This window comes from Oryctolagus cuniculus, chromosome 19, assembly GCF_051225735.1.
Source record: "Oryctolagus cuniculus isolate XC-2025 breed Fujian yellow rabbit chromosome 19, ASM5122573v1, whole genome shotgun sequence".
NCBI classification, from domain to species: Eukaryota; Metazoa; Chordata; class Mammalia; order Lagomorpha; family Leporidae; genus Oryctolagus; species Oryctolagus cuniculus.
Genome location: NC_142885.1, coordinates 4,094,211 through 4,106,546, shown reverse-complemented (window position 1 = coordinate 4,106,546; position 12,336 = coordinate 4,094,211). Strand labels below are relative to the sequence as shown.

The 12,336-nt window shown below is 60.8% G+C and overlaps 1 protein-coding gene across 2 annotated transcripts in view; it reads left to right on the top strand.

Moving 5' to 3' along the window:
• SNX8 (sorting nexin 8) overlaps positions 1-12,336 on the top strand; it is a 53,351-nt gene that overhangs the window by 39,021 nt on the left and 1,994 nt on the right. For both annotated transcript variants that reach the window (XM_051840646.3, XM_051840647.3), the window contains exons 4-10: positions 290-411; positions 1,947-2,027; positions 6,279-6,439; positions 6,837-6,969; positions 9,394-9,462; positions 11,172-11,321; positions 11,568-11,717. In XM_051840646.3, the coding sequence (XP_051696606.1) occupies positions 290-411; positions 1,947-2,027; positions 6,279-6,439; positions 6,837-6,969; positions 9,394-9,462; positions 11,172-11,321; positions 11,568-11,717 (866 nt within the window). The remainder of the gene's footprint in view (positions 1-289; positions 412-1,946; positions 2,028-6,278; positions 6,440-6,836; positions 6,970-9,393; positions 9,463-11,171; positions 11,322-11,567; positions 11,718-12,336) is intronic.

The following is a 12,336-nucleotide window of genomic DNA, read 5'->3' as shown; positions in this document are numbered from 1 at the left end:
CTTCCGGGAGTGTGAGCAGGAGGCAGAGCTGCGGCACCGATGGGCACAGCCCACCCGGGGACAGCGCCGGGGGCAGATCCCTGAGCCGGCTTCAACACAGAGGCTCAGAACAGTCGCGGGGCTCAGCGCTGAGCAGGCAGCCGGTTCTGGCCCCTGTGTGTGGGGAGCTGGGCGGTGGGGGGCCTGGAGGCCGGGGCGCTGAGGCGGCACTGGGGGCCCATGCCGGCCCCTCGCGGAGATGCCCTGCGGGCACGTTGGGCTCGGCTGGGTGACCTGTGATCTCGTGCAGCCGACAGGGAGTTCATCGAGGGCCGCCGGAGGGCCCTGAAGCGCTTCCTCAACCTGGTGGCCCGGCACCCGCCGCTCTGCGAGGACGGCCTCCTGCAGCTCTTCCTGTGCTTCGGCGGCCCTGTGAGTGCCGGGTCCTCCCACCGCGCCGCCTCGGAGCCTGCGGGCTTGCTGTCCGCGCCGGCTGGCTTCTTGTACCTGGCTCGCGTCCCTGGTGTGGGTGCCTGGTTGGGTGTTGCTGCAGGTGTGACGGACACATAGACGGCTCCTTTGCGAGGAGCAGGGGAGTGTGCCCGCTAAGAGGCTCTCCTGGTTTGGATTTGCAGGGTTTTGTTATCCCTGTGGAAGCAGTGGTCCTTGGTGCTGTTGCCGGGGACGTGGCGCTAAGGCCCCTACACAGACCAGGCGGTCACAGGAGACCCCAGGCGTGAGGGGTACTGACTAAAGACACCTGCACAGGCAGGCAGGCGGCTCCTGTCCCGGGAACAGGGGTCCTAACACCTCGGGGGCTCCGTTAGGAGGCTGAGAGGTGCCTTCCCCCTGCCGCCTGCGTGGCCACTGGGAGCCGGTGCAGTGGAGACGCCGCTGCCTGGCCTCCCTGGGCAGGGTGGGTGCTGTGCCTGCGGGAGTGTCTCTTGGGGGTGGGCGGGGGGGGCAGGCTCTGAACGGAGAGGAGTTTCAGTTCCTCTCCGCTGCAGGAAGGCCCTCGGGCTCCTGCCCTTGCCTGCGGTGGGGCTGAGGCAGAGACTCTGTCAGCTGTTTCCCTTTCCCTGGGAGTTCAGGGGCCTTGGACTCCAGGAAGTCAGCAGTCCTGTCCTGGCGACAGCCCAGGGCCGCTCTGCCCCCGCACCCGACGTGCGCTACGCGCTGAGCACGCTCTCCCTGGGGTCCAGGCCCCGAGGTGGCGAGGACGCGAGCAGGCTGGGATGGGGGTGGGGTCACAGGTGGGTGCTGAGCTGTGACGCTCCTCTGCTGGTGCACCATGTCCTGTCATTCCATAGCTGGGGTGTTCCTGTAGCCTCCCGGGGCCAGACCTGGGCCAGCTGGTCTGTACGGGCTCCGAAGTTCCAGAATGCTCAGCGCTGCATGGGGGTTTCTCCTTGTTCCCTACTGTGAGGCTCAGCTCTGCCCGAAGCCTTCAGCAGAGGGCCAGGCTCGGAGCCCAGGGACTTCACGCGGCAGCTCCCGCAGGGCCTCACAGCGGGGAGGACAGTGGGGGCTTGCCTTCCCCTGCCCCACCCTAGGAGCGGGAGGCTCCCATGAGCCCTTGACCCTGGCTGTAGGGAGTTCACGCAGGGCACCGCCCCTTGTACAGGGGTGCCCACGTCCCCTGTTGCAGACGCAATGTCCGTGTCCTGTGTCCCCAGTGGAGAGGGGTGCCGTGTCCCGTGTCCCGTGTCCCATGTCCCAGAGGATGCCTGTGTCCTGGGGAAGAGACAGTGTTCTGCCCTGGGGGTGGGCTTCAGCAGTGCGCTGTGGCTGGGTCCCGCCTGTAGTTGTTGTTGAATGAGAACGGACAGGGGGTGGGCTCAACGAGGAATGGTGTGAGTGGGCAGCGTGGGGAGTGCGGTGCTCCAGTGGGAGCTGTCACGGGGGGCGTCTTGCTCTGACCCCGCGTCGCCTCGTGCTGCTGGAGGATGGTGTCTCTTCTCTCGCAGGATGTGCAGAACAAGCTCAAGGGGTCTGTTCAGTGCCTTGGAGACGAGTTCATGAGCTGTGAGCTGGCGGCCAGGGCGAAGGTATTTGCCCAGTTTTGATGATGACTTCGTCTCTTAGCCGTGCCACTCTGCACTGTCTGTTTTGACTGCCGCATGCCAAGGGTTGTACCAAAATGCACCGCTTGTTTTTCTCGGCTGACCCCGCTTTGAGGTGCATTAATGCCTGTTCTACAGGTGTGGGCGGGGCTCAGAGGCCATCCCTGCCCCAGGCCCCACATTTGCCTGTTCTCTGCCTCTGGGCTCAAGTGGACATGGGCTCCCGTCACCAGCTTTTCTGATTTCAGGGGACTGACTGTGGCATTTGAGCATTTTAAAGTCACACAACCTATCTGTCTTTTCCCAGAAGGACGGATATAGATATTTAGTAGGGTCCCTCCCCCCTTTTTTTAAGATTATTTGTTTACTTCTTGAGAGGCAGAGTTACAGAGAGAGGGAGAGACAGAGAGAAGTCTTTCATCCACTCCCCAAATGGCTGGAGCTGAGCCATTCTGAAGCCAGGAGCCAGGAGTTTCTTTGGGGTCTCCCACACAGGAGCAGGGGCCCAAGCACCTGGGTCATCCTCCACTGCCTTCCCAGGCTGTAAGCAGAGAGCTGGATTGGAAGAGGAGCAGCCGGGACATGAACTGGTGCCCATGTGGGATGCTGGTGCCACAGGCAGAGGCTTAGCCCACTACACCAGAGTGCCAGCCCATGTTTTTTCCTTCCTTCCTTTTTTTTTTTTTTTTTTTTTTTTAAGATTTATTTTATTTGAAAGAGTTACAGAGAGAGAGGTCTTCCATCCGCTGGTTCACTCCCCAGTTGGCTGCAATGGCCAGAGCTGCACTTATCCAAAGCCAGGAGCCAGGAACTTCTTCCATGTCTCCCACATGGGTACAGGGGACCAAGGACTTGGACCATCCTCCACTGCTTCCCAGGCCATAGCAGAGAGCTGGATAGGAAGTGGAACAGCCAGGACTTTTGAACTGGCGCCCACGTGGGATGCCAGCGTGCTTCAGGCTAGGGCTTTAACCCGCTGCGCCACGGCGCTGGCCCCGTTTTTTTCCATCTTAAGCTGCTTGTCTGTACATAGGTAATCTCTTTTGTGAGCCCTCTCATTCGTAAGAACTGGCGGTTGATGGTGAGGGCTTTTGTGGAAGGTCTTTGGGGTAACAGGAGGCCTCCACTTTCCCAGCACAGCCCCAGCAGCTCTCGCCATCGTGTGCAGCGTGGAGGTGGGTGCTGGAGTGCCCGTGTGGGGATGCAGTTTGCATTGCAATGGGCCTCGAATCCCAATCTCATTTTGTTGGTCATCTCAGCACCTGTGGGGTCGAAGTGATGGGCGATTTCTTATTTACTTATTTTAACGATTTATTGTATTTATTTGAAAGGCAGAGTTACAGAGACCAAGGGACACACACACACAAACACACAGGCTTTTCCAAATCTTCCGTCCAGTGGTTCACTCCCAAAATGGCTACAATGGCTGGGGATGAGAGAGGCTGAAGTCAGGAGCCTTGAACTTCATTTGTGACTCCCACATGGAGAGCAGCGGTACAAGTACGTGGGCCATTTTCCACTGCTTTCCCAGATGCTTTAGCAGGGAGCTGGATCAGAAGTAGAGCAGCCGGGACTTGAGCTGGCACTCATATGATACTGGCATCACAAGTGGCAGCTTAACCCACTATGCCATACAGCCAGCCACTGCTTCTTTTTAAAGATTTATTTATTTATTTGAAAGACAGAGTGAAGGACATACACACACACACACACACACACACACAGAGAGAGAGAGAGAAAGGGACAGAGATCTTCCCTCCATCTGCCAGTTTACCCCACAAATGCCCACAATAGCCAGGTTGAGGCTAAACCAAAGCTGCTGGCCGGAACTCCACCTGTGTCTCCCCGTGGGTGCAGGGGCCCAAGCACCTGGGCCATCATCGGCTGCCTCGCAGGTGCATGCTGGGAGCCGAGTCAGAAGTGCAGTCAGCAGGGACTTGAGCCAGGCACTCTGACCTGCATGTGGGCGTGCCCACCCAGTGCTGGCTGACACTGCACCCCTCAGCACCTGTGAGATCTGTTACACAGTTCCCCTGCTCCTGTGAGATCTGTTACACGGTTCCCATGCTCCTGTGAGATCTGTTACACTGTTCCCATGCTCCTGTGAGATCTGTTACGTGGTTCCCCTGCTCCCGTGAGATCTGCTACACTGTTCCCCTGCACCTGTGAGATCTGTTACACTGTTCCCCTGCACCTGTGAGATCTGTTACACTGTTTTCCTGCTCCTGTGATATCTGTTACACTGTTCCCCTGCACCTGTGAGATCTGTTACACTGTTCCCCTGCTCCTGTGAGATCTGTTACATGGTTCCCCTGCTCCCGTGAGATCTGCTACACTGTTCCCCTGCACCTGTGAGATCTGTTACACTCTTCCCCTGCACCTGTGAGATCTGTTACACTGTTCCCCTGCTCCTGTGAGATCTGTTACACTGTTCCCCTGCTCCTGTGAGATCTGTTACACTGTTCCCCTGCACCTGTGAGATCTGTTACACTGTTCCCCTGCACCTGTGAGATCTGTTACACTGTTCCCCTGCTCCTGTGAGATCTGTTACACTGTTCCCCTGCACCTGTGAGATCTGTTACACGGTTCCCCTGCTCCTGTGAGATCTGCTACACTGTTCCCCTACACCTGTGAGATCTGTTACACTGTTCCCCTGCTCCTGTGAGATCTGCTACACTGTTCCCCTGCTCCTGTGAGATCTGCTACAGTTCCCCTGCACCTGTGAGATCTGTTACACTGTCCCCTGCACCTGTGAGATCTGTTACACGGTTCCCCTGCACCTGTGAGATCTGTTACACTGTTCCCATGCTCCTGTGAGATCTGCTACACTGTTCCCCTGCACCTGTGAGATCTGCTACACTGTTCCCATGCTCCTGTGAGATCTGTTACACTATTCCCCTGCACCTGTGAGATCTGTTACACTGTTCCCCTGCACCTGTGAGATCTGTTACACGGTTCCCCTGCACCTGTGAGATCTGTTACACGGTTCCCCTGCACCTGTGAGATCTGTTACACGGTTCCCCTGCACCTGTGAGATCTGTTACACTGTTCCCATGCTCCTGTGAGATCTGCTACACTGTTCCCCTGCACCTGTGAGATCTGCTACACTGTTCCCATGCTCCTGTGAGATCTGTTACACTATTCCCCTGCACCTGTGAGATCTGTTACACTGTTCCCCTGCACCTGTGAGATCTGTTACACTGTTCCCCAGCACCTGTGAGATCTGTTACACGGTTCCCCTGCACCTGTGAGATCTGTTACACTGTTTTCCTGCTCCTGTGAGATCTGTTACACGGTTCCCATGCTCCTGTGAGATCTGTTACACTGTTCCCATGCTCCTGTGAGATCTGCTACACTGTTCCCCTGTACTTGTGAGATCTGCTACACTGTTCCCATGCTCCTGTGAGATCTGTTACACTGTTTTCCTGCTCCTGTGAGATCTGTTACACGGTTCCCATGCTCCTGTGAGATCTGTTACACTGTTCCCCTGCTCCTGTGAGATCTGCTACACTGTTCCCCTGCACTTGTGAGATCTGCTACACTGTTCCCATGCTCCTGTGAGATCTGTTACACTATTCCCCTGCACCTGTGAGATCTGTTACACTGTTCCCCTGCACCTGTGAGATCTGTTACACGGTTCCCATGCTCCTGTGAGATCTGTTACACGGTTCCCCTGCTCCTGTGAGATCTGTTACACTGTTCCCCTGCACCTGTGAGATCTGTTACACTGTTCCCCTGCACCTGTGAGATCTGTTACACTGTTCCCCTGCACCTGTGAGATCTGTTACACTGTTTTCCTGCTCCTGTGAGATCTGTTACACTGTTCCCCTGCACCTGTGAGATCTGTTACACTGTTCCCCTGCACCTGTGAGATCTGTTACACTGTTCCCCTGCTCCTGTGAGATCTGCTACATGGTTCCCCTGCACCTGTGAGCTCTGTTACACTGTTCCCCTGCACCTGTGAGATCTGCTACATGGTTCCCCTGCACCTGTGAGATCTGTTACACTCTTCCCACAGCAGCTGCTTGACCTCTGTCTTTTTTAGCCTGAGAAGGAGCTCCCGAGCCACCGGGATAGGTCTCAGGGGTGAAGGGCTCTCCTGGCCTAGCTGTGGTTCTGCTCTCGCTACTGGCCCGGGAGTTGCAGTGTGCATCCCGTTGGTCGTTGCTGGGTGGTGGCTGCTCCCCTTGGAAGGCCTTTGCAGGCTGGTCGTAAGCGCTTCCCCTGTGCACACAGGACTTCCTCCCAGCTGACATCCACGCGCAGTTTGCCGTCAGCCGGGAGCTCATCCGGAACATCTACAACAGCTTCCACAAGCTGCGTGACCGGGCCGAGCGGATGGCGGCCCGCGCCGTGGACAACGCCGCCGACCTCCTCATCTTCGGGAAGGAGTTGAGGCAGGTGACCCTGTGGGGCTCGCAGTGGGGACCTTGGACTGGGGTAGGCTCAGGGGGAGGTGTGGCTGCCACAGCCCCCACCGTCCTGGGTTGGGCAGACAGGAAGTGCCGTCCAGAAGACTCCGGACATGCAGAGGAACGTGGGCTCGCTCGTCGCCCGTTGCTGGGATTCGATGCCGGCCGCGGTGCCTCCTGAGCCCAGACGGCAGCTCACTGTGCACGCCCAGGGCCCAGGGCTCGCGGGCAGAGAACTGATTCCCTCAGCCAAGAGCTGCCTTGGTCCCCACCTCCTGAGTTTGCCCAGCACCCATTCTTGGCATGGAAGGGTCGGGTAGGACATGCATGCGTGGCCAGCTCGGGCCTTCAGTGTCTCCCCTCTGCGTGTCACTTCCTGCAGTGCCTTAGGCTCTGACACCACGCCGCTGCCCTCCTGGGCCGCCCTGCACAGCAGCACGTGGGGCTCCCTGAAGCAGGCGCTGAAGGGGCTGTCTGTGGAGTTCACACTGCTCGCCGACAAGGCTGCGCGGCAGGTGAGTGGATTGCTCTCCGCGGACGCCTGTCCCAAAGAACGCTCCGCGCCCGGTCCCGGGGTGCCTTCCTCTTAGAGTGACCCCGCTCCGAGTCTGCCTGCCGAGTCCCCTGGGCGGGCCTGCTCTCCCAGTCTGTTCTGGGTGGCTCCCGCCAGGCACGGAACAACAGAAGCCAGCTGGTCGATTCCTGAGCGCCGGCTGTGCTGAGGCTGGAAGACAGACTGGCTGGGCCGGCCTGCCGGTCGCCTTGTGCTCCCTGGCACGTGGTAGATGGGCTCATCAGAATGCCGACCCAGCTGCCAGCACCCCGAGGGACGCCAGCTGCCGCGGGAGCCGTTGCGGTCGGCCGGGGCTCGTTTGGAGATGGGTCTACTCGGGTTTAAAGGCCCGGCCAGAGCTGTGGTGTTTACAGCGGCTCCGTGGTCGTGAGGGGCAGCACACTGGCCGTGAAGCTGCTTAGGGGGAGCTGGGTGGGGCCCCCGCCGCTGTGGGCGGGGCTTTTCCTGCAGGAAGACCGGCTCCAGAGGGCATCGGAGCTGTCCCGGAAGTCCTTGGGTGTCTTCTTCTTCTGCCCCTGGGGCCTGCGTGTTCCCTGTGGAGACCGGTCTGTCACACAGCCACAGTCAGGGTGAACGCAGGGCACCTGGCCACAGGTCTGGTGCTGGTGGCTGCCAGTGCCCCTGCGTGAGTCCTGACAGCTGCTGAGCGGCAGCCTGGGCCATGTGCCTGGGGCCCGGAGCGGGGGAGGACAGAACTGAGGCCGCCCCCATGGCCTCTGCTCACCTGCCCTGCCCTGCCCAGAGATTGGGTGCTGCCGAAGGCGCAGTCTGCACCCAGGGTGTCGCTCTGGCGCTGCACTGTGGAGCACGCCTCCCGCACTGGTGCTGGCCGGGTTGTGGGCACAGTGGCCTGCTCTGGGTCCCCAGCTTCAGGCTGTGCCTGCACACAGGCCAGGGCAGGCCAAGAGTGGGCTTTAGATGCTGCGGATGACCCCCGGGGACCCTTATTCCCCTGGGCGGGGCCTGCCATGCACCTGCACCGCAGGACTTGTCTCCACCACCACGTGGTCCACGTAGAGCCACGCACGGGAGTTGGAAGAGGAGCCGTGGCTGCTGCCCCCTGCGTGCTCTGGCGTGGCCCTTTCTCGCCTCCTCCCTCGTGTCAGCCCGATGTGACAGTGGGTCTTTGGGCTTCTACAGCTCGCGTCCTTACACCCATGCTTCTGCCCCTGGCAGGGGCCTTCCCAGCCTGTGTGTCCACTGGTAAGGCCGAGACGACGGTGCCGCTCGTCCCATCTGCTCCCATGTCCACAGCCAGGGCTTCAGCTAGCAGCGGGGCTGGTGGCGGGCCTGGCTCTGCCCTGAGTGTCGGGGGGAGACCTGGGGTTTGGGGAGCAGGAGGCAGGCGGCACTAGCGCTGTCCTTGCGGGAGTGAGGGCCCTTGTTCCCACTTGTTCCCATCTGTGGGGAGCAACTGGGAGCAACTCGGACTAGACTAAGTTACTGGAATTAAGACTTATTCTATGCATCTGCTCTCCCACAATATGGCGCTGGGAGAGGAGAAAACAGCTTCTACACAGCTGCCTCCAGTTCAACCAATAAACAGCAGGACCTGCTCCTGATTGGAGGAGAGCAGCGTACTCGGCGTGTGGGTAGCAGAGTTGGGATTGGCGGAAGAGGACTATAAAGGAGGAGAGAGACAACATGCACTGGGAACATCTAGCTGAAGGAACACCTGTGCAGCCCCCGAGAGAGCCGGCCGGCGGTGTGCCGCTCCCCTGCGGAAGTGGGGAATGTGGCAGGGGGAACCGCCCTTCCATGGAGGTGGAAGAGACGGTAGCCAACCCGGGAAGAACCAGCAGCAAACCCGGGGAGGGCCGAGCGGATGAAAGAACAGCGCAGGGTCCTGTGTCGTTCCTCCACGAAGAGGGGGAGCGACACCCATCAGAACTGGTTTTTTTTTTTTTTTTCTTTTTTAGATTTAATTTATTTAAAAGGCTGAATGACAGAAAAACAGAACTTTTATTTGTTGGTTTGCTTTTGAAATGGCTGCAGCGGCCAAGCCAAAGCCAGGAGCCTGGAACTCCGTCCTGGTCTCCCATGGGGGTGGCAGGGACCCAAGGACTTGGGCCACATTTGCTGCTTTCCCAGGCGCATCAGTGGGGAGTCGGGCTGGGAGCAGAGAAGCCAGGGCTTGGAGTGGTGCTGCGGCGTGGGATGCCATGGTCACAGGGGCAGCCTAACTCACTTCACCCCGACGCGGGGCCCGGACTCCTGGGCTGGGCTTCTCTGCGTGGTGTTGGTGGGCAGCCCTTTTGCAAAGGGGTCTTCCACAGAGCTGGGAGTGGCTCCGGGAGGAAGCCCCTGCCCAGCCTGGGGCGGATCCTCTGAGTCCCAGGTGGGTAACTCACCCCTTGTTTTCCAGGGCAAGCAGGAAGAGAACGATGTGGTGGAGAAATTAAACCTTTTCCTGGACTTGCTGCAGTCCTATAAGGTGAGTCAGGGACAGAATCGGGGTGGTTTTAGGAGGGCGGGAGAACAGGGCCGCAGAGGGAACACGGGCCTTCCGGAGCCCGTGGCTGGATCCGCAGGGCGCTGCAGCCTGCGGTACCAGCAGGCTCCTCCGAGCTGAGCAGAAGGGTGGCTGCCCCGGGCAGGAGAAACCTTGGGGGCTGTGAGCGTGCCTGTGTGTGTGAGCGTGGGTGTGCACCTGTGAGTGTGGTTGTGCCCCGTGTGTGTGAGCGTGGGTGTGCACCTGTGTAAGCGTGGGTGTGCACTTGTGTGTGAGCAAGGGTGTGCACCTGTGAGTGTGGTTGTGCCCCGTGTGTGTGAGCGTGGGTGTGCACCTGTGTGAGCATGGGTGTGCACTTGTGTGTGAGCAAGGGTGTGCACCTGTGAGTGTGGTTGTGCCCCGTGTGTGTGAGCATGGGTGTGCACCTGTGAGTGTGGTTGTGCCCCGTGTGTGTGAGCCTGGGTGTGCACCTGTGAGTGTGGTGCCCCTGTGTGTGTGAACGTGGGTGTGCACCTGTGTGTGAGCAAGGGTGTGCATCTGTGTGTGAGCATGGGTGTGCACCTGTGTGAGCATGGTTGTGCCCGTATGTGTAGGTGTGCACCTGTGTTGTGAGCATGGGTGTACCCATGTGTGTGCCTGCGGGCGGGCATGTCTGTGTGCGTGCATTCCTATGCCTGTGTGTGTGCGGGTGAACACCAGAGTACCAGTCTCGGGCGTGGCCCTGCGAGGGGAACCTGGGGGCCTGGGCACAGAGCAGGGAGGCCCCCACTGCCGCAGTGGCCTGGAGGAACGTTTGCCTTTGGTAGCCAGAGTTACTCTTCCGGCTGAGGGAGAGTGCAGGCAGAGCTGGCCCAGGGCCTGTGGGGAACGTTCTGGAAGTCTCCTCTGCTGTGCGGGATGGGGCTGATGGCCTGTGAGGCCTCCGTGCTGGCGCTGTGGCCGGGCCCCCAGTCCTGGCGGGGTGGTTTTCAGCCCTGCAGGTGAAGCCAGGGCTCTTCTGCAGGGACGCCACCTCCTGGATTCAGAGCCAGGTGCACGAAGCTGCCGGGGCTCGGGACTTCATGTTGCCTCCCCCCCCCCTTTAAAATTTAAAGTTTTCCTTATTATTTTTTTGAAAGCCCAAGTTAGAGAGGTCTTCCATCAGCTGGTTCACTCCCCAAATGGCCACAACAGCCAGCACTGGGTCAGGCCAAAGCCAGGAGCCGGGAACTCCATCCAGGTCTCCCACATGGGTGCAGGGGCCCACACACTTGGGCCGTCCTCCGCTGCTTTCCCAGGCCTTTAGCAGGGAGCTGGATCAGCCGTGGGGCAGCTGGGATGAGAACCGGTGCCCATGTGGGATGGCGGTGTCGCAGGCAGCGGCTCTGCCCCCTCCCCCACAGTGCCTCCCCAGTTGCCCTTCTGAACTGGGCCGGTTTACATGTGTCTTGCCTGGGGCTGGGGGTGTGTGTGCTCTGACTCTGTGGCTGGCCCACCCTTGCTGTGGCTGGCCTGTGCTGGGTCCTGAGCTGGGCGTGGCCTGGGTGGGGCGTGACTGTTGGAGAAGGCTCCTCTCCTGGGGTCTCCACGGAATCACCTTCAGCCGGTAGCTGAGGGTCACTGCACGGCGTGGGGTGGGCGGGGTGCTCCGGGCGGTCCCGGGCCCCGGCCTGCTGGGTCGGTGGCCGAGGCCAGTGTGCCGCCTGCCGCAGGACCTGTGCGAGCGGCACGAGAAGGGCGTGCTGCACAAGCACCAGCGGGCGCTGCACAAGTACAGCCTGACGAGGAGGCAGATGATGAGCGCCACGGCGCAGAGCCGCGAGCCCGAGGCCGTGCAGCAGCTGGAGTCCCGCATCGTGGAGGTAGGCGCCAGCAGGTGCGGGAGCCTCTCCACGCCTGGCCTGGCCTGGCCTGGCGGGATGAGAGCAGGGAGAGCGGCAGGGGGCGGGGTGGGGGAGCGCGCACGGGCCCAGGCACTCTCTGTGCCTGGCCAGCAGCGCCTGGGGAGGGCCGAGCCTGTGGGCACAGGCGGCGTCAGGCTGGGCCTGGGTGCCCTCCCTGGGGCCAGCTGCTTGGCCAGGCGCCGAGGGAGGCTCCTCTCCTTGCAGCAAGAGAGCGCCATCCAGACCATGGAGCTGAGGAACTACTTCTCCCTGTACTGCCTGCACCAGGAGACGCAGCTGGTGCACGTCTACCTGCCCCTCACCTCCCACATCCTCGGGGCCTTCGTGAACTCCCAGATCCAGGGCCACAAGGAGGTGAGGCCCAGCGGGGCCTGCAGACACAGCCCCGCCGCGGAACCCCTGGTCTCGTTGGCAGATTTGCAGCTGGGAGGTTGTCCCTGGTCCGGGCGGGGGCTGAGGAGGGAGGAGCAGAGGGCTCAACGTGGGCGGAGGAGGAGCGTAGGGAGTCCTGAGCTCCGAGGCCTCGGGGGAGGGCTGTGTCCCCGCCGCCCGCTCCCCTCCCGGCCTGTCCACCGGTCACCGCCCAGTGTAGTCCCTGCGCTCCCCTCACGTCCCGTGTCCTGCGTCCCTCTGCTTCCAAGGGACCAGGAGTCCCTACAGGGAGGGCGCCTCCGCCCGCGGCCACGCCAGCTCCTGGACCCGGGGAGCAGCTCAGGTCCCAGATCTGTAGCTCCGGTCTGCAGCCTCTTGGGAGACCCCCACGGCTCAGTTTCCCCCCTTGGAAGGCGGGGTCCATGTGTCCTCCAGCTTAATCCTGAGGTCGATGTCGCCTTGGCATTTGAACCACGTGGAGCCTGCGGGGCTGCTGGAGCGAGGGGGGAGCAGGCTCACGTGGCCCTGGGTCGGCCCCTGTGTGTCCACCGGGTCCTCGCCAGCCAACGGGACAGAGCCGTTATGGTGCTTCACGGGGGAG